The sequence below is a fragment of the Poecilia reticulata genome, chromosome 1 (genome assembly GCF_904066995.2).
Source record: "Poecilia reticulata chromosome 1, P_reticulata-male-v2, whole genome shotgun sequence".
In the NCBI taxonomy this organism is placed as follows: Eukaryota; Metazoa; Chordata; class Actinopteri; order Cyprinodontiformes; family Poeciliidae; genus Poecilia; species Poecilia reticulata.
Window position 1 is genome coordinate 504,866 of NC_088830.1, and position 27,692 is coordinate 532,557.

General features: G+C 38.4%; 1 protein-coding gene across 2 annotated transcripts; it reads right to left on the minus strand.

Annotated features, from left to right (window-relative positions):
* Window positions 1–1,424: 1,424 nt before the first annotated feature.
* mnd1 (meiotic nuclear divisions 1 homolog (S. cerevisiae)) lies at window positions 1,425–27,671 on the minus strand. Of its 2 annotated transcripts, XM_008405747.3 has the most exons (8): window positions 27,289–27,671; window positions 26,635–26,700; window positions 23,152–23,209; window positions 18,902–19,050; window positions 16,426–16,500; window positions 16,159–16,273; window positions 3,628–3,672; window positions 1,425–2,229 (listed from the first exon to the last, which is right to left on the minus strand). In XM_008405747.3, exons 1-8 carry the CDS (start codon window positions 27,289–27,291, stop codon window positions 2,123–2,125), a joined length of 618 nt encoding a protein of 205 aa, XP_008403969.1. In that variant the 5' UTR covers window positions 27,292–27,671; the 3' UTR covers window positions 1,425–2,122. The 2 variants fall into 2 exon arrangements, with proteins under 2 accessions (XP_008403969.1, XP_017160430.1); XM_017304941.2 differs by lacking the exon at window positions 26,635–26,700.
* Between the last annotated feature and the right edge of the window lie 21 nt (window positions 27,672–27,692).

The window sequence follows — 27,692 nt, forward strand, 5'->3', positions numbered from 1 at the left end:
AGGTATCAGGCAACGTATTTAAAGTACTCTGAAGCGATGGAATGTTAATTACAGGGTTATTTCATTTTTCATAGTTTAATCCCCTGTCATTACGTTCACCACCCAACCTTCGGTTCAATTCAGTTTGCACAGCACTAAGTCTATATAAAAAGTTATTTCATGATCCTACAGCCAGTTTTAATCCCATGGAAGAAAACTGTCCAGAAAAGATGTAAGAAGCAGACAGTAATGACTTTTCAGCCTTTCATCCTGAGCACGCATAGGGCAATAGTGGAGAGAAATATTTTCTCAACAGGAGGAAACCTCCAGCAGAATCATGGGTGTCCATTTTCCACCATCCACTTAGGGTTAAGAGGACAGAAACACCATAACAAATTCACACTTCTAATTTTGCACATATGAATTAACATTAGTTTTGTGAATTATGGTAAATGGTAGTAGAAATGACCAAGTTTCAATTATTACATATCTTAATGTTACACATATATATGTAACATACATATAAACATTTATATTAGATTTTTCACAAAAAAGGTACTGTATGATGTGTAGTTAGTATTATTGACATTTGGAAAATAACACTTTCTCACTGAGCATTAATTTAATAATCACTACAAGGAAACATTTGCTTTTTTCTAGGAACAAATACTTAGAAGTCTCAAGGGAACTGAGACTGAGGGAACTGCATTTTATAGTTCTCCAGAAGTCAGTGAGTAGAACTCCACCATCTGTAATCAAAGTGTTACCAGGCATTGTCAGGTGAATGAATCATAGTTGGGACAGGTTGGACAAGTACCAGCATGATGCCACTATTCACACGTGGGTGTGTCAGCGCTCTAATAACTGGAGCGCATTTTTCAGCTGCATCAGTACTGCCGCAGACAGTACAGTACAGAAAACGAACCTGAGTTTGAGCCTCACTAGATTTTAAAGACAGTGCATCTTCTACTACAAAAGCAAAGTACACAGAACCCGTTTAAGCTCAAGGAGGGGCTGGAGCCCAGCTGATATCAGGTGGGTCACACCCGGTTTGGACTGTCTGCCCATCACAGAATAAACACAGTCACTCCCATAAGGCAATTAAAAGAAAATAGTAATAATCTAACGTGGAGGTTTTTCTAACAGAGAGGAAACTCAAGAAGACAGTGGGAATAGTAATTTAAAAAAAGGCAGACTTTGCTCAAAAACCAGAGACTGCTGTAACAAAAGTAGTACGGTGCCACCCGCACATGGAACATTTCAAATTTAAATCAGCCAACCAAGACGCATAAACTAGGTCAGATGAGTAAACACAGTACAACCAAATACCCGTTTTGCATTTGTTTAAACAGAAGGCAAAGAGAGGAAACAGGGCAGCAGTCATTTTAGATGCCTTAAGACAACAGAGTTCCCTTTTTTCTACATAGAGAAAAGAATTGTGCAGCTTCGGTGGAAGAAATGCTTTAATGACAGATTTTGCATAGACATAAAATGGAAAACCTGGTGTAAAAAAAACTAACTATCTAACATTTAAACAGTGATAACCTCAGCTGGTGCAAGTAAAACTCATGCTCATTTTTTTTGTAATGAAATAACTTTAATGCACCTGAAGTAGCAAATATTTACAAAACTATTACTTAAACTTTTCTTCAACGTTTTACTCTGGTATTCGTCCAACTGCATTAAATCAAGGCTGGTCAAAGATGACAAAAATGGAAAATCTAAGAGGAAAAGTACAGTAGTACTTGATCCCAAGCCATCTGTAGAAGACATGTAGATGCTCCGATTGAAGATCCAGATGTAGTGAGTGTTGATTTTTTTCCATCATCAGCTTGGAGGTCTCAGTTTTCATCCAAACAGGTGCACACCACGTCAGTCTGCTTACTTATTAATCACAGGATGCCCCCCACATCTCAATCATTAATGCTTGACTGTCTTTTCCAGGTGCACCAGGTCTCTACTGATGAATTCATATGAGTTGGCGAAATCACCAACATCTCTCTTCAAGATGTAAAACTAACTGAATCCTGCTGCATAATCTTTGCTCCAGAGAACACAACAAAAACTTGGAATTAGGTCACCAGGAAAACTGGGTTCAAACAAAATCTCTAATAAACATTTTTCCCTCTGTGGAAGATCCCAATCAGTCCATGTAGTCAAAGTCCTCAGGGATGCCAAAGGCCTTGTTGATGCAGCTGTCATCAAAAGAAAACTTCTTTTTTGTCCAAGACTTGATTGCAAAAACATTGTCTGAAAGAAGAAATAATCCAATATTAATAAAACATAAATCCGACAATAAGTATATAAAAGTAGTTTACCCAAGCAGTGCTACCCCATTTTAAAGCAAAGTCACTTAGGAAACAGGAGAAAGATGTTTCACTCCTGGAAACTCCTGTAAAGTCCATAGACACAAAACCATTTGTGTCATCGTTGATGTTTTGGCTGAAGAGAATGGAGAACTACTTTTAGCTATTAACTTACCTGCAGCACCTAGAAAAGATTGGTTAATTATGGCAACAAACATATTGAAAATGAGGTACTCTGTTTCTGTTTTCCACTGTTGCTTAACAATGTCAGAGAGGCAACAAAGGAGAAACACTATTTAGCTTTTTAAGTTTTTGTGGGAACGACTGTACAGTAAGCTCTGATGTACTAAAGCTCCAAGCTTCCTTTTACTATCAAGATTTGGAAATCTTGGATAGTAAGGCTAAGGAATATGGATATTCATGTTTTACTGACTTTAAACGTCTTGGAAGATGAGATTATCTGAATAGCCATTACATAAAGGACTTAATTATGGCAACTGACACCAATGCATTCACACAACAAAATTGAAAAAGCATTTGCACCATTTAAATTTTTTGCAGTTTATTTACAGTTTGTGTAGACATAGATATGAGAAATGCACATCAGCTTTAAAATTTGAGTATTAGCAGAAATAGCCAATGAAGGATGTCAGTGGATAATGAAGTTTTTTTTTAAAGGGAGCATCTGTGAAGAGTTTATCATCAGCTAATTAAAGCTCAAAATGGTCTTAGTTTAGAGAATCAAAAATAAAATTTGAGTATGGACAGTGAAGCTAGTCAGAGTGGGGAAAAGGTCAAATTGAACTTCTGTCAACTGAAAACAAAGGACCACATATTTGCATCAGCAAAACAAAATACCTCTACAAAGTTTGCAAGCGCAAAAAGTCTGTTTTGCAGAAATTCCCCCAATTAATGCTAAACCCCACTAACACTTTTACCTCTACACAAGACAGAAGTGATTAAATGAGTCACAGGCTTGTGTGGGAGGGTCTACAAATTTGGTTAAAGTTACAAACTGCAAAGAATTGAGATTTCTTCAGCTAATGGCATCTAATAGCAGGATAGACATTACGTAAAGCATTGAAATAAAATACGTTCTGTACATTTCAACAGAGAATATGTACAAGTTTGTTGTTGTGACCTATTTATTTGAATGTCAGTTAACTAGGGCTCAGTCTTTTTTTATAATCATAGCTAAACCACAAGTAATGTTTCACATTCACTCAGTGAAGTGGTTTGAACCATGTTTACTTCAGCAAATTTGGAGATTTGTGTATCTTTATGTCACCAGTCATTACAGATAATATCTAGTTATACAAAAATAAACATATCAAGAACTTACCTGTCCACCTGGAGACAGCTTCTTTTGCTACAACATTCGACTTTCCTGCAAGACACATTTTGTCATCAGCATTTGCATTGCAGCCTATGAAACAACAAGTAGGGCATTTAAGGAGAAGCGTGCAGTGGTAGGTTCCTCAACTCAATGTCTTAAAACAAACACCAACAACAGTGGTGGATATATCACAACAAAAAACAAAAAAGTCATTGTCTCACTAATGCATCATGTGGCCTTGAGCATCAATTACACCTTGACGACTTCTATTCGTGTTCACAAGCTGACTTATTGTCTCCTGAGACATGGCATCCACCTATTTTTCTTTAACGCTGTAGTGGCCTTTATATTCAACAGTAGATGGACAAGAAGGATGATAGAGAGCGAAGAGTAAAACATGCAGCAAATTTGGGGTTGGAAATTGAACGGAGGACAGCTGCATAGAGGTCTTTTGGTCTGCTGAGTGCCTCTACATGGCGATGCAGCAGATCCCAGAGGTTTTCTATAGAATTTAGGTCTGGAGAGAGTCATGGCCATTTCGTTCAAGGTGTCTTATGCCCCTTTATCGCCTGCCCGCCCGGCTCGGCTCGCTTTCCTTGTGTTCCCACCGGCCTTTTCAACGGGGCTGGCGCTGCTTTTTTGGGTCCTGCTTCAGAGCAGGGTCAGCAGGGCCAGCCCGGGTTTGGTAGGTGACGCAAGCTTCGCTGCTGTTCACTGATTGGCCGAGGGCGTGGTCAGAAGAGCGAGGCGAAGAGAGAAGAAAAATGAAGGCGCAACGTTTGAAACTCGCTGCAACACGGAAGTGATGGAAGATACAAACAAGCCGTGAACTAAAAGATGCCGGCTTTTTTCTTTCGGATTTCAATATTCAGCCGGCAGCTCGATGGAGCGTAAGGAATGAGTCGCTTTTCTGACCGTAGTGGAGAGAATGGAATCTCCTTAGCGCTCACGTCGCAGACCTCACTTCATCTAAGCCACCTGCCTCTGACTTCAAAGAGGATCCATCTCTCTACGCTTCTGAGGTCCAGATATTATCTTTACACCCGTCTTCCTCCAGAATGTGTCTGGCCCCCCGGCACTGCAAAACAGGACATTACCTGTCCGTATCACTACAAGAAAAGTTACAAAAAACAAAAATATAAAATAGTTAGTTCAAACCTCAGACTGATCCCCTGCCTAAAAGAACCTGAGACTGAAGAACTTTTGTTCTCCAACTCACTTAAACTATCCCCTTTAAATACTTGATCTATAAATACTAGATCTGTACTAAAGCTCTATTAATTAATGATTTCATCACTGAGCATAATATTGATGTTATGTTTCTGACAAACAGTTGAATAACAATAATGAACCAATCGTACTAATGGAATCAGCGCCTCCTATCTACAATTTTTTAAGTGAGAATAAAAAACAAAACAGGAGGAGGCATGGCTTCGATATTTAAGAATACCATCAATTGTAGTAAAATTTCTTTGGGTCATTTCACCTCTTTTGAGCATCTTGGAATTGAGGTAAAAGGCCACAAATGAACTTTTACACTAACTTTATACAAAACTCCAACATATGTGGAAAATGTCTTTACTGACGTGAATGAGCTTCTATCTCTCATATGTATTGATTATGATTGTTTAATAATTGTCGGTGATTTCAACATTCATGTTGACAACCTGAAGACAGAAGGGCAAAAAAGCTCTTTAATATATTAGAGCGTTTTGGTCTAACACAACATGTCAAACAAGCAACACACACTCATGGACACATACTGGATATTTCCAATGTTTCTGTAACTGATATCGCCTGTTGGATCAGTTCTTGTTATCTTTGAAAGTTCTTTATCTGTTAACCCACTTGCACAAACAGTTACTGTCGCAAAATGTTCTTTCCCAGAAAACGCAGCAGAAACATCTTATCAAATCTATTCTTCTTGCTAGCCCTTATGTAGATGAGTTGGTAGATGATTTAAAGTCTAAAGTTTCAGATATCACTTATTACATTGCCCCAATTAAAGTGAAGGTTGTGTCTGGTAGGATGAAATATACATGGAGAAATGCACAAATGGTTCAATCTGCAAGACAAATTTGCCATAGGGCCGAACAAAAATGGTGTAAAACTCAACTTCACGCTTATTATGAAATCTATAAAGAAAGACTACGTAACTATCACTCAACACTAAAACATGCAAGGGAGGTTTTCTTTGCAGATGTCATAAACAAAAACATTAACAACGCTCAAGCTTTATTTGCTACTGTTGACAGGCTCACAAACCCTCTTATGACGTTACCACCTGAACTCCAATCTAATGCCGCCTGCAACAAGTTTTCCAGCTTCTTTTCAGAGAAAATAAAGAAAAATCACTGGATTAATCTGTGCATCCACTCTAAAACCAGTACCAATGCTGTGCTCAAACAAAACAAATACAGAAAAAATTTCCCAATTTCAACTACTTAATTATAAAACCTTAGAAGAAATTATAAGTCAGTAAAGCTCCAGTTCATGCTGTCTGGATGTCCTACCCACACATTTCTTTAAGAAAGTCCTGCCTGTCGTTGCTAATGATCTGATCCAAATCATTAGCAACTCCTTGCTCTCATCAGGTGTTTTCCCCCAGGTTTTGAAAACAGCAGTTATCAAACCACTGATAAAAAAGAACAATCTGGACAAATCACTACTGCAGAATTAAAGGCCAACCTCTGACCTTCCATTCATCAGCAAAGTTATTGAAAAAGCTGTTTAGACAATTAACTAACTTCTTAACAATAACCAACTGCTTTGACTCCTTCCAGTCTGGTTTTCGTGCTCACCACAGCACGGAGACGGCCTAGTCAAAGTGTTCAATGATATCCATATAAATACAGACCACAGAGAACCACAGTGCTGGTTCCGTTGGAGCTCAGTGCAGCTTTCGACACCGACGACCACAACATTATACTGAATCTACTGGAGAGTTGGGTCGGACTCTCCGGACCAGTACTCAACTGGATTGAATCTTGCATAAAGAACATGGATTTGTTTCAATCGGAAACTTCTCATCAAAGAGGTCAAAGGTCACACGTGGGGTACCCCAAAGTTCAATTCTAGGATCCCTTCTCTTCAATATTTATATGCTCCCACTGGCTCATGTTATAACAGGAAATAAGATCAGCTGCCATAACTACGCGGATGATACACAGCTCTACATCACAATGTCACCAGGTGACTCCAATAGATGCTTAGAACAGATAAATGTGTGGATGTGCCAAAGCTTTCTCCAGCTGAACAGAAACAAAACTGAAGTTATTATTTTTGGACCTAAAAAGGAGCGATCTAGAGTCAACACACAGCTTCAGTTATTACAACTAAAACCTAGTGATCAGGCCCAAAACCTGGGAGTAGTGATGGACTCTGACCTGAGCATTCAGAGCTACATAAAGACAGTTACAAAGTCGGCCTTCTATCACCTGAATAACCTTTCCAGGATTAGAGAACTTATGTCTCAGCGAGATCTAGAGAAACTCATCCATGCGTTAATTTTTAGTCACATTGATTACTAACAGCGTCTTCACAGGTCTGCCTAACAAATCAGTCCTCCAGCCGTAGCTGATCCAGAACGCTGCTGCTGATGTTCTCACTAAAACCAGGAAGATAGAGCACATAACATTAGTTCTAAAGTCCTTCACTGTCTCCCTGTAGCTCAAACAATAGACTTTAAAATACTGTTAGTTTATAAATGGCTTAGCACAATACATGAAAGATCTGCGTGTGTGTGCGTGCGTGTATGTATGTTTAGGGAGAAGGAGAGGGAGATCTGATGCCATAAGGCATGTGAAAACAGATGAGCGAACACAAAACACATATCTTAAACTGTTTATGTTGAATACAGTACAATTTACTATAGGAATTCTGCAACACCGTAGGGCTTGGCAATCAACTTTATCGAGTACATGAATTTTTTATTCAAGTTTTCCACCAATGCATTTTTTGGGTTTCCATAGTTCAGAGTGGAAACCCGAAAGATGGTGGGCCATCTTGTTTGACAACCATGTTTTAGAACTTCTGATTATTTGGATTTTGAAATCAAAGCAACTCACAGAAAGAATGATTTAAATAAAAGTCAGGTTTTGAAAATATTTCTAATTTCTAATTTCTTTTTAAGAAAAGAAAGTCAGGGGTGGAGGGATGGAAGTCAAATACAATTGAAAACCTGATTTTATTTTTAAATTGGTGCAGCAACAAAGGAAGAGCTGAGATTAAGGTCTCAGCTAAGGCTCCCTGTCGTGCTTTGGTGGGACTTTCAGAGAGCTGTGAAAATGTTTTGTTGTCAACGCTAATGAAATAAGCTTAGTACTAAACTAAAGGGGTTATGAAGAACCAAGTTATTTTAAGTTATTATTAGGTAAACTAAATCCTTCTGGTTTCAATCATATTTACTGTAATAATTTTTACTGGAAACTTCTATAAAGATATTTCACTGAATAAAATATTTTTATTTCAGTATTAAAATTAATGAAATGGTGATCAGTAGGTCAAATGTAAAAAATTACATTTTTACTCCAATCATTAAATCAATAAATACTAAATACTTTTTTTCATGGGATAACACTGACAAAATCACGCTTTGACACAATGAAAAGTAGTCTGTGTGCCACTTATATAACAGTGTAAATTTATTCTTCCCTCAAAATAACTATATACAACCATTAATGTCTAAACCACCGCAACAAACGTGAATACACCCCTTAGTGAAAGTTCCTTAAGTGTCAATAATTTGTGTGGCCACCATTATTTACCAAATCTGCCTCAACTCTCCTGGGCTTGGAGTTCACCAGAGCTTCACAGGTTGCCACTGGAATGCTTTTCCACTCCTCCATGATGACATCTGGTGGCTATTCAAGACTTGGCGCTCCTCCACCTTCCTCTTGAGGATGTCCCAAAGTTGTTCTATTAGATTTAGGTCTGGAGACATGCTTGGTCAGTCCATCACCTTCACCCTGAGCCTCTTCAATAAAGCAGTGGTCGTCTTAAAGGTGTGTATGGGGTCATTATCATGCTGGAACACTGCCCAGCGACCCAGTTTCCAGAGGGACCTCTGCTCTGCTTCAGTATTTTACAGTACATATGTCATATCCACTGAGCTGAGTGCTGTGAGTGCGTGCGTCTCCTACCTTCTCTCCTGCAGGGTGTGTCAGACAGGCGTAGCCAGCTGCAGCTCATCATCTTATCAGGAGGAGCAGTGAAATAGGAACTGGAAACTGGTGGCACATGCCAGATGGTTCTACGTATCTAGTGGTACCTGAGCTTCCTGGTAACAGATATTAGTGAGTTCCAGTCATGTTTGTAACTGTGTACCTGTTTTTTTTTTCCATCTCAGAGTCGAACCTTTGCTGATCCTGTTTCCTCCCGGTGGCGTCCCCATCAGCTGCATGCTGATAGCGGCTTCCCGTCTCCTGCCTGGCTCCTTCACATCTGCCTACCTTCGCTGCTGGATCGCTCCCGAATCACCCGCTCGCCTGCCTGTCCACCCTCCAACGGTCTCTCGCCTCCTCCCCTAAGCTTGGAGGACAGCATCTGGAGAATCGCATCTAAGCCTCAGTGGATATTCCTTCTCCCCAGCCCCCGGGACCACCTCATCTCCACCAACAGTAAGATCATCCTCTTCTCCGTTGCACATTGATCTCCCGTTCAGACGACATATCAGTAACTCACCTTTTCCCACCAGAGCGAATCCCCGACTGGTCCCCACTTCCTGCCCGTTGCCGTTTGTTCACCTGTCTGCCCCAGCTGCTGCTCGAAATAAACTTCAGACTTACCTTTTATTGTGTTGTGTTTGTAATTATCCTGCACCAGAGTCGGGTAACCGAACATGTCAACATATTGGAGTTCATGAAATGTAACTCCCCAACACCTGCTGCACTCATGCAGCCCCAGACCATGACATTCCCACCACCATGCTTGGCTGTAGGCATCACACACTTATCTTTGTACTCCTCAACTGATTGCTGCTACACATGCTGGAGACCATCTGAATCAAACAAATTAATCTTGGTCTCATCAGACCACATGGCATGGTTCCTGTCATCCATATCCTTTGTTTTTTGTTGTTGTTTTTTTTAAGGTTTTATCGGCTCTAGTGGCCTTTATTTGATAGTTAGTTAACAGGAAAGTGGGTAGTGAGAGAAGGGGAAGACATGCGGCAAGGGTCACCAGGCTGGGAATCGAACCTGCGACGGCCACGTTGAGGACTGAGGCCTCCATATGTGGACTGTGCTTAACCCCTGCGCCACCAAAGCCCACCAATCCATATCCTTTGTTGACACTTAAGCAAACTGTTTGCAGGCTTTCCTGTGTACAGACTTCAGAAGAGGCTTCCTTCTGGAGTGACAGCCATGCAGACCAAGTTGATGTAGTGTGCGGCAGTGTTGTGGTCAAGACTACCTAACCCAAGACCAAGATAAGACCAACACCAGAGTGTCTCGAGACCGAGACAAGACCAAGACTTTCAGGGTCCGAGACCAAGTCAAGACCAAGACCGAGGGAAGTCGAGACCGAGACAAGACCAAGACCAGCACCGTGCTCTACATGATATGATAAAATGTGAAATATGATCAAAATTACTTCTCAAATTGATCTGAAAGATCCATATTCCCATAAAAACACATAGATATTAAATACTTAATAAATTTAACCCATGTTAAATTTAACAAACTCTTTGTTCTGCTTTGCTTCCATCTCTGTGCTACGATCCGCGGTGGTCTTGTGCCATCCCTAAAAAGATAACGCCCTGAGTGTTTGCTCATGTCAGAAACCACCACTGTCTGCACCATTAAACATAGCAATTGAGGCAATGCCCTGACGCTCAACTATGAACACTGACCAAGGAGCAACAAGCAAGAAGTAGATACATGTATGCCAGTGGTTCCCAAACTTTTTGTCCTGCGCCCCCCCAGTGGTTTCCAAACATTTTCTGCCCCCACCCCCACAAATAGCTGTGTGGTTGAACGATGTGTTTTTGAGGGGGGGGATCGACTTTTTGGGGGGCAAAATGAATCTATGTAGCTGAACATAGACAACAACTTAGCCTATAAGCTACTTGTTAAGTTTAAGGTGATGTATTGATATTAGCTAGCTAGTCATCTTTTAGCTAACTTTACCTGCATCGAACAGCTTTACTAAACAGTCTGTTAGTTTGGGGGGAAAACTGTGAAAAGTTTTTTGCGTTTTGCTGCCATGATTCTAACACACCTGTGCAGCTCCGCACAGCAGCAGCAGGTCTCCTTCGCTGCAGCACAGGTGTAAACCCAGCGTCATAGCGGAGAGGAGTAACATAAACACGTAATTGGCAAGTCACGTAATTGCTTGGATTTTAATCGGTGCGTTTTGCATCCACTGAAAACACAGATGTTAACAAATAAACTGGATAGCATGCTGCATGTTCAGTAATATTTTCACAGTTGCGGTCTCGACTGGTCTTGAAATAAAATACCGAGTCCTCAGCGCCCGAGACAGAGACAAGACCGAGACCAAATGCGGTCGAGTCCGAGACGAGACAGAGACCATCAAATAATGGTCTCGAGACCAAGACCGATCTCGAGTACTACAACACTCATGTGCGGTGTATGGTCTGAACACTGACAGGCTGACCTCTGACCTCTTCAATCTCTGCAGCAATGCTGACAGAACTCCTGCACCTATCTTTCAAAGACAGCATGTGGATGTGACGCTGCACTGAGCTTCTTTGGACGACCAAGATGAAGTCTGTTCTGAGTGGACCCTGCTCTTTTAAAATGCTGAATGATCTTGGCCACTGTGCTGCAGCTCAGTTCCAGGGTGTTAGCAATCCTCTTGGCCATCTTCATGTACCACAACAATTTGTCTTTTAAGATCCTCAGAGTTCTTTGCCATGAGGTACCATGTTGGAACTTTCAGTGACCAGTATTAGAGAATGTGAGAGCTGTTCTACAAAATATAACACAGCTGCTCCCTATGCACACCTTAGAACACTTAGAACACTAACTAGTCACATGACATTTTGGAGGGAAAACGACAAGCACTGCTCAATTTGGACATTTAGGGGTATAATCTCTTAGAGGTGCACTCACTTTTGTTGCTGGTAGTTTAGACATTAATGGGTGTATATAGAGTTATTTTGAGGGAAGAACAAATTTACACTGTGATATAAGCTGCACACAGACTAGTTTTCATTGAGTCAAAGTGTCATTTTGTCAGTGTTGTCCCAAGAAAAGATGTACTTAAATAACTGCTGAAATGCCAGGGGTGTACTCACTTTTGTTATGCACTGTATTTTAAGTGCCTGAATATCAGTGTGTGTGAATGCACACGAGTTGAAAATGGAGGCATGGAAAACACAATGACACAGTGTAAAACATATTGCAGGGTTGGTGCAACATTAGGAGGTGAACGTGAACAGAGCAGATAGTTTTATTATACCACATGTCACACAACATGTGACAGGTGTTGTCACATGTCATTAAGAAACAAAATCGCAGTTTTTTTTAAATGTCGGATTACAAGAGTCTTTGTTGCTCTGAGCGTTTCACTGGTGGAGCAGATTTATTCCTAATAGATAGGTTTATAATTGATGCATTTAAAGCGGGGAGCATGGACCATCACACAGCTGTCGCCTCTAGGCGTTGCCTCGTGCGCTGCTGTTTGATGTCTGAAGTTTACCTCAGCACAGATCGCACACGCCTCCTTTCACTCAAACTGGACACAATCCTGACCTGACCTGTATGAATATTTACATCAACCCCCAGTGAGGAATTATCTTTCTTTGGCAAACTCTACATCAAGGTAAGAGTTTAAAATCCACCACGTTAGCTCTGGTTGTGCAGCTCTATGTGAACCGCAGGAATAACTTGTAGTCACACTTTCAGAGTTGTGTGTTGAGCGAGTGGTGAGAATGATTTATCTTTGTGGACAAAGAATTATGTGTGTAGGGTTTACATCTCAACACGCTCCCCAGCACCTGGCTCTGTCTGTACTGAAAAAATTTATGTATGTGGTCCCGGTTGGCCGGAACGTTAGTGGTTAACAAACCAGCGCTAACCTCATCATGAAGGTTCAGCCCAGTGAGGCGTTTTCATGCTTGCCTCGTAGTCAAGCATCACGCTGGTTTTATATATTTTTTTTGTATTATTTTTCCGGTTAAACAGTGCACCAAACCGTATCAAATGCTTTGTCCACTTAGTCAGCCAGAATTAATGTGTGCTGCCGTGTGGAGATCTGAAAACTTGGCCCATAAACTCGAACAACCAAAACAGTTTCTATGGCGCTTATTAAAAACTCAACAAACACGAAATAGAAGAGTTACTAAAGCCACATTAGCAGCATTAAATTAAATCTCCCGTTTGTTGCGCAGTGCAGCAGATTTAACTCATCATTCAGGGCCGGTCCAAAGTTGTATGAGACCTTGAGCAGTATTTGACTTAGGGGCCCCTCTTGCTGCTAAAAACATCAGCACTGCTACCAGCTTCTGTGTTGGATTCAATCTGGGAGAAGGGAAGTAGTTTAATTGGAAAACTTATAAAGCAATCAGTTATAATTACAATTTACTAAATTGTATTTGTGAACAGAGCTCAAACTCAAAGATTAAACCCACAGCGTCAGATTGTTGCTATAGTAACAAAACAATCTAACAATGAATATTGTTCTTTGAACTTTTACAAAGTAAATTAGCCAGCTCCTTAAAATCTTACATTTAAATGTTAAACAATTTGGTAACATTCAATTGAAGGGGTGTGCATAAGACTGACATGACACTGTCATAAACATGACATAACATCTGTCATGAACATAAAGAAGTCTTTGAGAATGTTTTGTGTGTAAACAGAAATGCAAATAATTTATATTCATTTTAAATGTATTTTTTGATTTGATGTTTTTAAGACTAGTTGTGGGTTTAGATATCATTTCACTGGTGATGTCCTGTTACATGTAACTACCCAGTAATATTTTTACATTTCCTGTCTATTTAACATCTTAATACAAAAACACGGTGGACCACCAGTGGACCGCCTTGGCACCCCGACCACCGGGCTTAGCAAGTTTTCTGGGGGAAACCCTGAGCACAACTTCCAACAGTCACTCAGGCCATGGTCAGCAACCTCTACAATATGAAGAGCCACTTTTCACACCAATCCCAGCTAAATGAAACTTCTCTGGAGCCATTGTTAAGAAAATATATTTAAAATAAGCTAGTTTTAAAATACAACATGACTTGATTGAAATAGCCTAATTATAGTTTTAAAATTAACTTTTTTGACCTTTATTTTACCTGTAGTTAAAGCAGATTGTTTGTCAAGATCTCTGATCTGCTCTTTGTCTGTCTGGGAAACAATCAGTAGGAAGTTCTAGCTTTTCACACTGATCTGTGAAAGCCATAAACCAGCAGGTGTTCAGAGAAGCTCTCCTAGACAATGGGAGCAAATAGCTTTAGAGAGGGTCAGAGACAGATCCTGGTTGGATGAGCAAAGATACGCCTTATTTGAATAAATTAAAGAAAAGGAGATAAAACTTTCCACACAGAGTAACAAATCAGATTTGCGCTTGCAATTCTCCAAAGACGTCTTTGCTGTCTGTTTGTCGTTTCCATCTTTTGTCTTTTTCCTTTTCTCAGGTGAATTCATGTGTTGTTTGTGCTCTGAGGTTTCTGATGCTTTGTGATGTGCTTTTCTGGTGACAGTGTGCATTCTGTCTTGAATAAATGCTGATTATTGTGACGCTGTCATCTCTGTGTGATCTCAGTCATTGCGCACAGCATTTTCTGAGAGGATATAACGAGTGAAAAGGTTTTTAAAGTTTTAGAATAATTTTTCCTCTCTTAATACCGTCAAGATTACTTTTTTTTTTAAGACGATTTATACATTTTTGATAAGTGTCTAAAAGGGAAAATTCATTTTATTTAGAGAATTACCATTTTTTGTTTTTATTTTTAGGTTTTAAAATACGGAAAAGCATATAACTTTCCAAAATGAAAATAGGTGCATGTCTTTCTTTAAAGGAATGTTGATATTTGTGGAAAATATCAGCATTTTCCACAAATGTTGAAAAGAAATAACCATCCTAATCAGATAAAAATGGATGTAAAAACATATTACTGGTACTTTTATCGTCACTGGTCCTTCTCAAACGGTCCTTCTCAAATCTTTGGCAGTTAATTTATGTAGTTTTTTTCTCAACATGTTTCTTGCAACCCTGTTGACCATTTGCAGCAAAACGTCTGATGATTCTGTGATCAAGCCCCAACATCCCCAATATCTTAGCAATTTCAAGAGTGCTGCATCCATCTGAAAGACTTTTTACAATTTTGGATTTTTCAGAGTCACTTAAATCTTTTCTCTAGCCCATTTTGCCTGAGGAGAAGAAGCTGCCTAATAATTATGCACAACATAATTTAGAGTGTTGATCTCCTTAGGCCCCACATGAGCTGATATGTTTATATTCAGTAAGCATTCAAGTTTATACAGCTTAGAGTTGGAAAACATGCATAAAAATTATGATATGCTCAAAACTAAAACTAGCCTAATATTTGCGCTCAGTGTGTACAGAGTAAAGGGACACGGCAAATGAGACAAGACCCAATTTTAACTTTTGGACCTACTTGGAAAATGCTGTGTGTCAGAAGGAAGTCCAACATCACCCTGAAGGAAAATGGTGGTGTAGCATAAAGCTGTAAGAACATCTTCAGAAAGGAAAGCTATTGATAGCTTCTGGGGAAATGGATGGAACCAAATACAGGCCAACACTGAAAGAAATCCTTAGAGTCTGCGAACGACTGAAGGTTCACCTTGCAGCTGGGCAGTGAGCATGAGTCAAGTCAGAGCAAGAATGAAAGGGTTTAGTTCAACACATAATAAAATGTTAGAACGGCCCAGTGAAACAATCGAACTATTTTTGAGCATTGTCTTTGTTGTCTGCTGCCGACAAAGTCTTATGGTACTTCCTTGTGAATGTCATTCATAAGGAATGTCATTAAAACTTATAGTTTTGAGCATGGTAAAGAAGAGTATTGACACCATGAACTATCATCATGTCTGCATTGAGATATCGTTTGGATTTATCTGAAAAAAACATAACTGCTTTGTGGCTCTGGAACCGCAGGCTGCAGTCTGACTTTGGTACTTCATAGAATAAAAGCTTTATTATGCCAATAAGGACTTTTTGCTCATTGGGTGAACAGATGACTATACCTACACCTTAGGAGCCCTTGTTTCTGCTATACAAACAGATATTCTCAATAAACAGAAGGGTGTGTATGAATGCTTTAGGGTGACGTTGTGTGAATTTGCTGCTCACTCTACAGACTCTTAGAAGACAATTGACAGTTAAACTAGCAATAAACATCAGATGTGTCTGAGGGTTCAAAATATTCTTCTAGCTTTCTCTGAGTGGGAACCGAGACAGGACACAAGTCAAGATGCTCCAAAATATCAGCCCTTTAACATGTTCAAATCAATGAACATTTGAACAAATTGAGTGAGCACAATTTGTTCAAATGTTCATTTGTACAAATTGTGAGGTAATGTGGGTAACTAGACTCACTCATCTCTTTGATGATGTCGGGGTCACACTCGCGGTACTTCTCCAGCTCAGCTTGCAGCTTTGTTCGCTCTTCCCTCAGAAACTGCAGCTGCTTCATCAGAGAGCTTCTTTCTTTCTATACACACACACACACACACGCGCGCACCCCCCCACCCCCCACAACCCACACACACACACACACACACACACACACACACCTGTTAGACATATTCTTATGCACTAAACCTGATGACTGTGTGAAGGTTCTTTGGTAACATTTGCTCTTACCGTTCCTTCTCGTCCCACTTTAGCCTTTTCCACCGTTTTCTCTAGAGAAACTTTTCGCTGCTTTGCATTAGAAACCTGTAAAAGAAACAAAAACAAGAAAACAACATCAAGCTTCCTATAAAGTCTCAAAGAGTCTGGAAATTTAAGGAGTTTGATTTCAATATTTTCAAGGTCTAAATAAATCTAGAATTTATTTTAAATCTTCTGCAGTTTCATAATTTATTCTGTGTCCTTTATTAATTATGATCAATATCTACATTTCCAAAGGTAAATTGGTCCAATCAGAGCTTTAAAATTGTAACTTAAATAAAAGATGCAAAGTTTTCTAGTTATCCATCCATCAGCCAGACTACCCATCACTCGTCCATATTATAATCCAACCATCTGCCTATAAATTAATGCATGCCTGTCCATTCATCCTTTGTCCATTTTTAAAGTCAGTGGGTTTTACAAGTTCCATATGAAAGGGGTTTGAACTCAAATATTAACTGGAATTCTGTTATGGAAAAGGTGAAGAATATCTTTAATCACAATTAGGGCTGCAGCTAATGATTATTTTAGTGATTGGATAAAAGAGAAAAAAAAGCCCATTCTGCAGATTTTTCATTAAACCACTTAAGCCTTTTTTATATGGTATCAGAAATACATGAAAATATGCAAATAAACAAGAAATTCAATTCATTTTTGGAATAAGAAAAACAATGTATAAAGCATTGAACAAAAGCCTTCCTTCTGATATTCAGAAATTATTCAAATTGAGAGAGAATAAATATAATAGGTGAGGTTTGTTTATATTTGAATATGCAAAAGAGGAAAGCCAGATAAAGTCTAGATGTGTTTCAGTTATTGGTGTGAAACTGTGGAATGAATTGAATGATGATTTTAAGTTTTGTCCTTTCTTGGTGAGCTTTAAAAGAGCTCTAAAATGTAAAATGATAAAATCTTACGCTGTTATGTAGATTTATATATGTATTGTGAAGATATCTTGGTAGGTTGTTGGGTATAAAATAGAGTAGGCAAGAATAAGCTTGGCTTCAGCCTATTCCTTTTTTGGTAAATTATGGGTTTCTTTATTGTTTTTTTTTGTTTTGTTTCCTGTGTTTAATTTGGACAATTTACCAAAATAAAGTGATTGATTGATTGATTGATTGATTGATTGATTGATTGATTGATTGATTGATTGATTTCTTGCCTAAATTGCAAGAACAGCATTCCTTCAGTGACACTTGATCATTTGTAGCCAATGCAAAAAAATATCTAAAAATTACACATATGAAAAGCTCAGCCCTTACTGCTGGACTTATACATTTTTTTGCCCTTCTTTGGTTTCATTGCTGCTCTAGCTGTGTTGTTCTTTAAGTAAATGGCCTTTTTGAGTCTGTATTCTACATTTAATTAATTGTTTACTAAATTAGTTGGCAATTATTTCAATAACTGATTCATCACAATTAACCGTTTCAGTACAAATAATCATTATTATATTTTGTAAACAAATGGGTTCTTCTCAAATGGGATGTAAAGGCACAACTAAAGTAATCTAAGAACCAAGCTGTGTTTGGGATGCAGCTAGTGATTATTTTAATGATCAGATTATTTTATACTAATAAAATTTGTAGAAAATATTTTTCACTATTTGACTCCACCAATATCATCAGTAGTTTGCGCCATTGATACAATCTGAAACCATCAGTGCAGTGATATGACTGTATGACAGCAATGCAAGCACATACCTGTAGGAAATTCACATTGTGCCACAATGTGAATTTGCCTCTGAAAAAAAATGGCAGCTGTCATTCTCTGCAGAGTTGCCAAGTTAACATTACACCATCTGTCAACCAGGCAACCAAAGAGGGAAGTGGGTCATCACAGACCACGAGAGCTTCAAAGAGCAGTAGAGAGACTTTTATGCCACTATAAATGCTCTACAGATGAGCAGAAAATCAAGACGTTTTCTCAGCTAAATTGAGAGAAATGAGTTACAATTTATTTTAAACTCTAATTTACCTGCCTTTAAAATAAATTAGAAATTAGAATTAGAATTAGTTCTGGCATTTGTTGTTAAAGTACAACAACAAAATACAGATATTTACTACCTCTTCTTGTATCTTTTTAGCAGTTTTTCTAAGCTATTTTCTGCATCCCAACCTCTTTACTGTAATCTACAGTTGACAGTATCATTCTGAGCAGAGGAGCAGACAAAAAAGGCCTGCTGGGAAACGGAATCTCGTCTCCTCCCATCATCAGTTACAGATTTTACTAAAAATAAAGAAGTATAGATGAATTTATCTGTTAGGTGCGTGGTAGTTAGCAGGACCAAGACAAATCAAGGTGTTAAGTGTTTTAAAATGTTCCATCACACAATTCCTCAGTTTAAAATAATTTCTAAAAGACTGTCAGAAAACGTGATTAAGGTTTTGACAGAATACCGCACCTGTTGATGCACACAAACTGTCAGCAGCAACACAAAAACTGTCACCTGTTTCTGCAGCTCCTCCAGTTTGTGCTTGCGAGCATGTAAGGTCTTACTGGGAAAAGCCCAGTAGTAGTTGGAGGTGCCGATTCGTTCGCAGTCCACCATGTTGTCATCCACCAGGCTCTGTAGCACTTCCTTCACCGTCATGGGAGCTGAAAGCACAAAGGTAAGAGGACAACAGTCCAGACATGCTTCTCTCAGGACCGAAAGCTACTTGGAGATTTATAAGAGAACTACAAGCTCAGCCGTATTTGGCATCATGGATGATATAGTGTTTTCCTGAGGATCATCACCATCAGGTTTTACTTCCCCAGAGCTTTACTGGATCAGTTCGGGAACCCACAGCTACAGCCAAGCAGATGATTAAACACTGTGCCTCAAGAGTTTGCTGCATAAACAGAACTTACATCTTGAATGTTGTTAGTGGTGAAATGTGATACTCTCATGCTTTGCTGGTTCCTTTCACACTGAAAACAAAAGCTGCTGAGAGGAGGTAAAGCAGCAGCAGAAACACAGAGGGAAGCTTGAACACTAAACAAGCTCATGGTTGCTCAGGAAACTGAAAACATAAATTCTCAAACTAACATAGATGCACCACTGGACAAAGCAAGCAGCACTGCGAGGATCATGTTTTTGATTTCTTTTGTGCATTTAACACAATTCAGCCTGATCTGCTCTGTGAGAAACTCCAGAAGACACAAGTGGAGGCCTCAACAATCACCTGGATCTATGACTACCTCACAAACAGACCACAGTTTGTTAGACTGAAGGACTTTGTGTCTAAACAGGTGGTCAGCAACACAGGAGCACCGCAGGGCACTGTACTCTCACCATTCCTTTGCTCTCTGTACACTTCAGACTTCCAGCACAAGTCGGACTTCTGTCGTCCACAGAAATACACAGATGACTCTGCAGTTGTCAGGTTTATCAGAGATAGACAAGAGGCTGAGTCCAGAGAGCTGGTGGACCGCTTTGTGTCATGGTGTGGGAACAATCATCTCATCTTAATTGTGAACAAAACAAAGGAGATGATTGTTGATTTCAGGAGGAACAGGGTTAGATCAAATCCTGTTTCCATCATGGGAAAAGAACTGGAGGTGGTTAAGGAATATAAATATCTCTGTGTTCATCTGGACATCAGACTGGACTGGAGACACAACAGTGAAGCGTCTATAAGAAGGGACAGAGCAGACTGGACTTCTTGAGGAAGCTAAGATCCTTCAAGGTTTGCAGCCAGATGCTGCAGATCTTCTATAAGTCTGTTGTTGAGAGCATGATCTCTTCATCGATCAGCTGATGCTGATCGATGAAGAGATCATCTGATCGATGAAGAGATGAGGCTCTCAACAACCAAGGACCATTTTTATCAGGCTGTTGAGGACCTAAAAAGGCTCAACAACCTGATAAAAATGGCTGGTTCTGCTCTGGGGACGACTGTGGAACCTCTGGAGAGGAGATGCAAAGAAGGAATCTTCATAAAAATTAAAACAAATTATGGACAACCTCTTCACGCTACTGTCTTGAGAAAACAGGGCATCGTCAGTCAGAGGCTTCTTCAGAATTGCTGTAATACAAACCACTACAGGAGGTCTTTCCTGCCAACAGCCATCACCATATGCAATAACTCTGTGAAGAATCTGAATTAATGAGTTACAACATTTAATTTCCCTTTGGGATTAATAAAGTATTTTTGAATTTGAATATGAATTCTAATATCAGTCCTTGTGCAAAAAAATTAGCTGGGCGTCCAACCCCCACATTCAAAAACAACATTCCACCTCAGAGCGGGCGTCACAACCATGTCCTCTTAATCACAGAAACAACATTCATTTTTTCTAAACAAATATCTGGTCCACTTCATATGAAAAATTCCTATGAAATATTTTTTTACAGAAACAAAGTATTTAAAAATCCAAGTTTGATGTTTTAATTGTGTGTATAATGTCCAAAAGCAATATGAGGAAACATGCTAACCTTTAGAGCAACATGCTTTCACCAACTCTTTCCTACTGCTGCAGGCAGACCAAGTTCTGCTGTGCAGACCAAAAACAGCTCAGACAGCAGAAGCAATGAAACCCTGGTTGTCATGGCATCACAATGTGCATGAAGCTGAGCAGTTTTGATGGTAACAAAACAAAGACATTTTAATTATTTATGAATGTTGTATTGCAATTGGGGCTACCATCGTTAACGCATGCGATTAATCATTAATCAAACTACTATTTTGACCTAAAAGCTTCTGTGGCAGAGGGTTACCTACTTCAAAGCAGCACGTTATGTACTCGACACACTAGGAGTAACATTTTCCGTGACAGCAAACAGCAACAAAAGCTGACATTTTTTCGACTTTCTTGTGTTTTGTCTCTAACCCTCGAGTTCACTTCTACATGTACAAGCTCAAAATTTCACGTGCATGATTTACACCGGTTGCTCGGCTAGATGAGAATAAGAGACTGCCACCTCATCGCACAAGTTCCATTTCTGACTTCCTTATAGCTTTCCTGAATATCAACATATGGAATACTGAGAATAAAATGGTTTGAGACGTTAAATCATTTTTTGGAAACATGCATACAGTGGCAGTTTTTGATATATGCTACCTAGGCAGTATCCCAGGGCAGCATCAGTAAGGTGGGGCACCCAAGAACTAGAAAATTAAATATGTCATATATGTCAGTTGTGTCCTGAACAAGTTTACTACTACTTGTATGCATTGTGTGCATGAGTAGTGGAGTAAGTTTTCCTTAGTTGCTGTTAAATACAAGGGGATTACATTACTTGCTTTCTTCTGCTGTAATATATATATTTGTGTGTGTGTGTGTGTGTGTGTGTGTGTGTGTGTGTGTGTGTGTGTGTGCGTGTGTGCTTTCTCACAGCATCATTCCTGCAAAAACCACTACTGTGGGAGGGTGATTAATCTGATTATTAAAATCACAAAATCTTACTGAGTATTTTAGGCAAAACTGTCTTGTTGTAAGTGAAATAATATGCAAATGGAACTAGCACTTCTTTCCCAACTTTAAGGAAATATTTACTCAAATCAAGCTCCAATATCTTGCTGAAAAGTTACCTGTAAGTTTGTTTTGTCTTATTTCAAGTGTATTAAAATATAAGAACTACAAATTAGACTAAAAATACTTTGTAAGATTTTGTGTTTATGCACTGTGTTTGCAACTATTAAACCTCTAGCACATAATAAATCATTTAGAATATTTAGAGTTAAAATAAAGTTCCTCATTTTAGGATCAACCATCAGCTCCAAGAGTTAGGATTCTCATCCACCTCTTATCCCCATAGGCCTGGCAGTTGCACCAGGGCACAGTTGCACAAACAAATTGATTCTACAGAAAATTGCAATTCCACTTTAGAGAGTGCACTCTAAAAAGTCTACTCTAAAAATACACTGTTTAGAGAACACTAAACAGTGTTCTTTAGAAAGTGTATTTGGGCTGCAGTTCATCTTATGGACTTATTTACATGGATCTCACTTAATTCTTTTGCTTTAGTTATGACAACTTTCTTTCATGTATTCAATTAGTTACCAGTTATGCATCTTTAATTTAAGGGAACTTTTTACTTTGACTTTTTTATTTTATTTTCTAGAATAAGCATCCTGCTAACACAGATTTTAAAAGTATCTACTTGTGACTGAAGTAGAAATACATTTTTGATTTTTCAAAATATCTTTAGCTGAAAGAAACTAATTTGCATAAAACCAGTGAGCAATTTTAAACTGAGTGATGCTCACCTGCGTTCTCTCAATCTCAACACTTTATAGATAGCAGAACCGTCAAACATGTTAACAGTAGGTATAGTTGTTACTATACTGTCTAAAACAAAGACACTGAACATATTATTTGAAATGAGGGTATCAACATATTTAAGGAGTGGTATTTAACTCTGACCTGCCTTCAGGTAAACACTTCAGAGTTCTGGAAAGAAAAACAACCTGCTTGACTTAATTACATTCCCTGCAAGTCTCGGCAAGAACAATGTCTGTGTGAAGAGAACATTAAATCCCTTCTATGTATTCTCACTATTTGTATATATTACATTACTATCAAGCTTTAAATGTTACAACTCACATCTCCTGAATCTGTACACACCTTCATAGTATTAATTCAACAGGATTCATGTCGTCCTGTAGTCACCTCGTTATTAAATATTTTTGATTTAGATTTTTTTCTGTTTTCTGTCTTTTTTTTTTTAAAGTGAAAGTGACTTTCTTTTGAAAACTGTTTATATTTACTCACCAATGCCCTTTGACTTAGGGGCAATCTTCTCAATGTCTTTAAGCTGAAACACGTCCTTCTAAAAGAGCAAAAAAAAACATGTTTAAGAACTTCTTACTTGTTATGCAGGAGGACGGAGACCAATTAACTTCTGTCTACATGTGGATCAGTTTATATTTAGGTTTTATGGATGCTATTACAGGAATATGGACAATAATTTTTTTGTGTGATATTAATCCCCAGGTTGTGCTGGGTATGTTTCCTGTAACCATGTAATTAAAATGCTTTAAGGAAATTTAACTGCGGCTCTAAAAAAAAGATTGGAAATGTGTTAGACTAAACTATCACTCACTTCATTTAAGCGTTTTACATTAAAATAGAATACAGATAATTCTAAAAATATTTGAGATATTCCAGTTTGTTAAAATAGAATTTACAGTGTCTACAAAAAGTATTCACTCCCTCGGATATGCTACCCTTTTTATTGCTTTTGCAAAACAATCATTAAAATTTGGCTTTTTTGACTAAGAAAAATAAAAAAAAAACCTGTAACATCAAAGTGAAAACTGATTCCCATAAAATAACGACAGGTAAAAAATATTAACATCCATCCAGTGTCTAACACCCTTGTCCCCATCAGGGTCAGGAGCTGTGCTGGTGCCTATCTCCAGTGAACGTTTCGGGCTAGAGGTGGGGTCACCCTGGACAGGTCGCCAGTCTGTTGCAGTGCAACACAGATACAGACAGGACACACAACCACGCACACGGACGCACACACACACACACACACACACACACACACACACACACACACACACACACACACACACACACACACACACAATTTAGAGAAACCAATTAACCTGACAGTCATGTCTTTGGACAGTGAGAGGAAGCTGGAGAGAACCCACACACACACAGGGAGAAGATGCAAACTCCATGCAGAAAGACCCCGGGCCAGGAATCAAACCCAGAACCTTCTTGCTGCAAAGCAGCAATGCTACCAATGGTGCCAACTGTGCAGCCCAATATTTTACATATTCACATAATTTGAAATCCAGCCAATTGGTGATAAGTCATCTCAAAATGAGTAGAATGGAGATTATTGAAGTGAGTGAAGTGATTGTAGTTTAAGAACCACTCACTGGTTCATCAGTATGTCATTATAGCATGAAGGCTAAAGAAAACTCCTAGAAAAGACTAGTGAAAAAACATCTAATGCAATAAACATCCCCCAGAATTCAGGTAAATCCATCAAGAAAAGGAATGAATATGGTTCATGTGTAAATCTCCTATATGTAAATTATTTCTGCTTGTCCTTATTTTTGTAGAAATCAGTTTTCACTTGAGGGATTTTTTTTGTAAATGTTTTTATCAAAAATGTTCTTGATCATGAGTGATTTGTAAACAATAAAAGAATAAAACATCCAAGGAGCTGAATACATTTTTAGAGGCACATGTACATGAAAATTACAAGACGGAGTCAAAAACAAATTTAACTAAGGTCTTAATTTTTTATGTAATTATAGTTTTTTTCTAAAATCTAAATTTTGAAGTGGTAAAGGCCAATTCAAACATATTTAATTCACCATAGATTAGTAATGTTGAACAAAAATAAACCTGTGAGGAAATAAAATGAAGAGGCAAGATGATTCTCTGCTGAGGGAAAATCTTTGGATTCCCTAAAATGAGCTGAGCTAAAAAAAAAATGCAGGGCTTCCCTGCCCCCCACCAGGCTCAGCATTGTGTGTTTTTGTTTTTATTAAAATGATTTTTTTATTTGTTTATTTATTTTTTAATAAGTCAGATTGCAACCATCTTTTCAGTGGTGAGCATTTCACTGGCAGGGCAAAATTACTTCTGAAATAAAGATGGGTTTATAGTTTTTAATAGTTTATTCATTGAACAGGGAGCTTGCACCAATCAGACCGCTGGCACCTCTGCGTGTTATAAAACAAAAACTAACAATTTCTCTGCTCGGAATGGGCTTGCAGGCAAAGTTTCAAAGGTAAAACTTTAACATGTTTACATTAGCATTAGTTCCTCATTTCCAATAGCAGTGCTGCTTTTCAAACAAGCAATTGAATATAAAAAAAAAATAAATGTGATTACCAAGTTCAGATTTACATAATTTATGTTTTTTTTCTAAAATATAAATCAATGAAATTTTATTTGTATAGCACCTTTCATACAAAGTCAAGTGCCATCGTTACACATCAGATTATTGATTAATTCTCCATTGAATGTGTTTTAAAAGCAAATCTAATTAGGTGGGTCTTTAAGTCTACTTTTAAAGGTACTCTGCTTCAGTTGTTTTGCAGTTTTCTGGAAGTTTGTTCCAAATTTGTGGTGCATAGAAGCTGAACGCTGCTTCTCCATGTTTGACTCCAGTTCTGGATGAGAAGCAGAACAGAACCCGAAGACCTGAACGGCCTGGAAGGTTGATACAACAGCAGCAGAGCTTTAATGTATTGTGGTGCTAAGTCGTTCAGTGATTTATAAACTTACAACAGTATTTTAAGGTCCATTTTATGAGCTACAGGGAGCTCAGAGAAGCTGGTGTGATGTGCTCTATCTTCCTGGTTTTAGGGAGAACAAGAGCAGCATAAGAACAACAAAAAGTACCAATATAAATTATAATTTTGTTCATAGTATATACCGGACAAAATTTAAAAGGGAAAATATGTTCAATAAGTGTAAAGGTCAACTGAATGTAATTACTTTGTTTCTTGTAACTGCCATTAAAGTTTGATGCTTTTATTTTGGCAAAGTTCTGTATAAGGTATGCAACAGTGATATGGGAAAAGGTTAACTGCAGTGAAGGAAAAGGTCAACAGCAAGGCAGAAAAACACATAAAAATCAACTTAAATTTAGCTTCAGTCAATAAGGGAACATGGCAACGGCGATTGAAGTTTATTGAAATATTTTAATTTTGATTACTTAATTAGTGATTAATAAAAGGAATTGTATAAATGTAATGAGCTATGCTTCATGAACGATGAAAACAATTGTAATTTTTATTTTTCTTGTTTAGCTCTTACGGTGGTTGATGACATACAAGGATGGCTTTAATAAATCACCATTTGTCAGTCAAAGTTGACTGAATGCTACAGTCAGGCTTTCAGTCACATTTTATACAACAAACTGAGAAGATCTTTCATTTATCTTCTCTCTAGACTCTTCCACTGGCTTCCTACTCTCACTACATAACATCATCTGAATACTCACCCCATCAGGAGACCTGTCTCTGCATATGACAACCTCTCCATCATCATCATTTTTAACAATAATCTGTCTCTATGGAGACAGATTGACTGAAAGGCAATATAATATTTCAGGGCTTTAAGCATTTTTGTCAGAATGTTTTACAGCATTTACGAACAAAAGAGTGAAGAGGGTCTCGTTCTACTTCAGTGTGTAACTGCTGGAAGTTGAACTGGCACAGTAGAATTTTTCATGCCATGAAAAAGAGTCATTTATTCACCAGTGACTGAAAAACTTACAGATTCTAAGAAAATCTCCATCATCCGAGTTCTCTTCTCTTCCAAACTGAGTCCTTTCTTTTTTGACTGCAACAGATCCAAATGATGATCGCAAAACATTAGAAACCAATAAATCACCAACAAATTGCTTTCTGTGTAATTAATCTAGTTTAAATAATCACCAAAATACGTACATCTGAAAAATAAGCATACTTGATTTTAATTTAGTGGATTGGTACATTTTAGAGGTAAATTAAGATAAGTTGTTTTGTCTCGTCTGTTCCGTCTTAAAATGATTTGCAGTCATTTTAGGTTTTCTATTAATCATCACCATTACTAGTACTATAAATAAACTATAACGATTTAGCTTGATGTAATGTTTCCCCTTGTGGCGAATTTGCCTCTCTCAATATGGATGGCGACATGACGAATGTGGCGTCAACTTTCTTTTTAACTTAACGTTGACTTTAGATTTAACCCCATAAAATAGAAAGCCCTCAGTCATTGTCACCATTATGTTTGTGAAAGATATCTCCTGGGTTTTAGTTGGTAAACAGCAGACAGTCGGGTGGCGTTTCATTATAAACTAGCTTGAAAAAGAACTCGTTGCTGGCTAGGTACACGAATGCCTCAACCGCTGATCATCAATTCCGAACTAAGAAAACATTTACTTACCATTGTCAGGCGGGACTGCACCAGTTACACCGGTAACAACGTTTTGGGTAGTTTAACCGCAAAATACTACTTTCAGTATATCTGTAATCCAAACTACAAAAACATCGCCTGGGTGCTACTGAATCTCCCGCGACAGTGTCAGGGGTGAATGCTGCATTCAAGTCTACTCGTAAATTCTCACTACCATTTAACACAGATGTGTTGCAAGAAAACTGGACATTTTTACTAAAATTAATTGACTGAGGATCATAAGGAAAACTGAAAGTAACTATTTTAACTAGTAAAAAAAGTGGTAGTACATGTCTAGGTAATCTAGATAAAGATTTTTCCCCAATCGTCCTCGAAGGCATCAGCTTGATCATCTATTCTAGTGCTGCCCTCTTCTGCATTATAGTAGCAACATC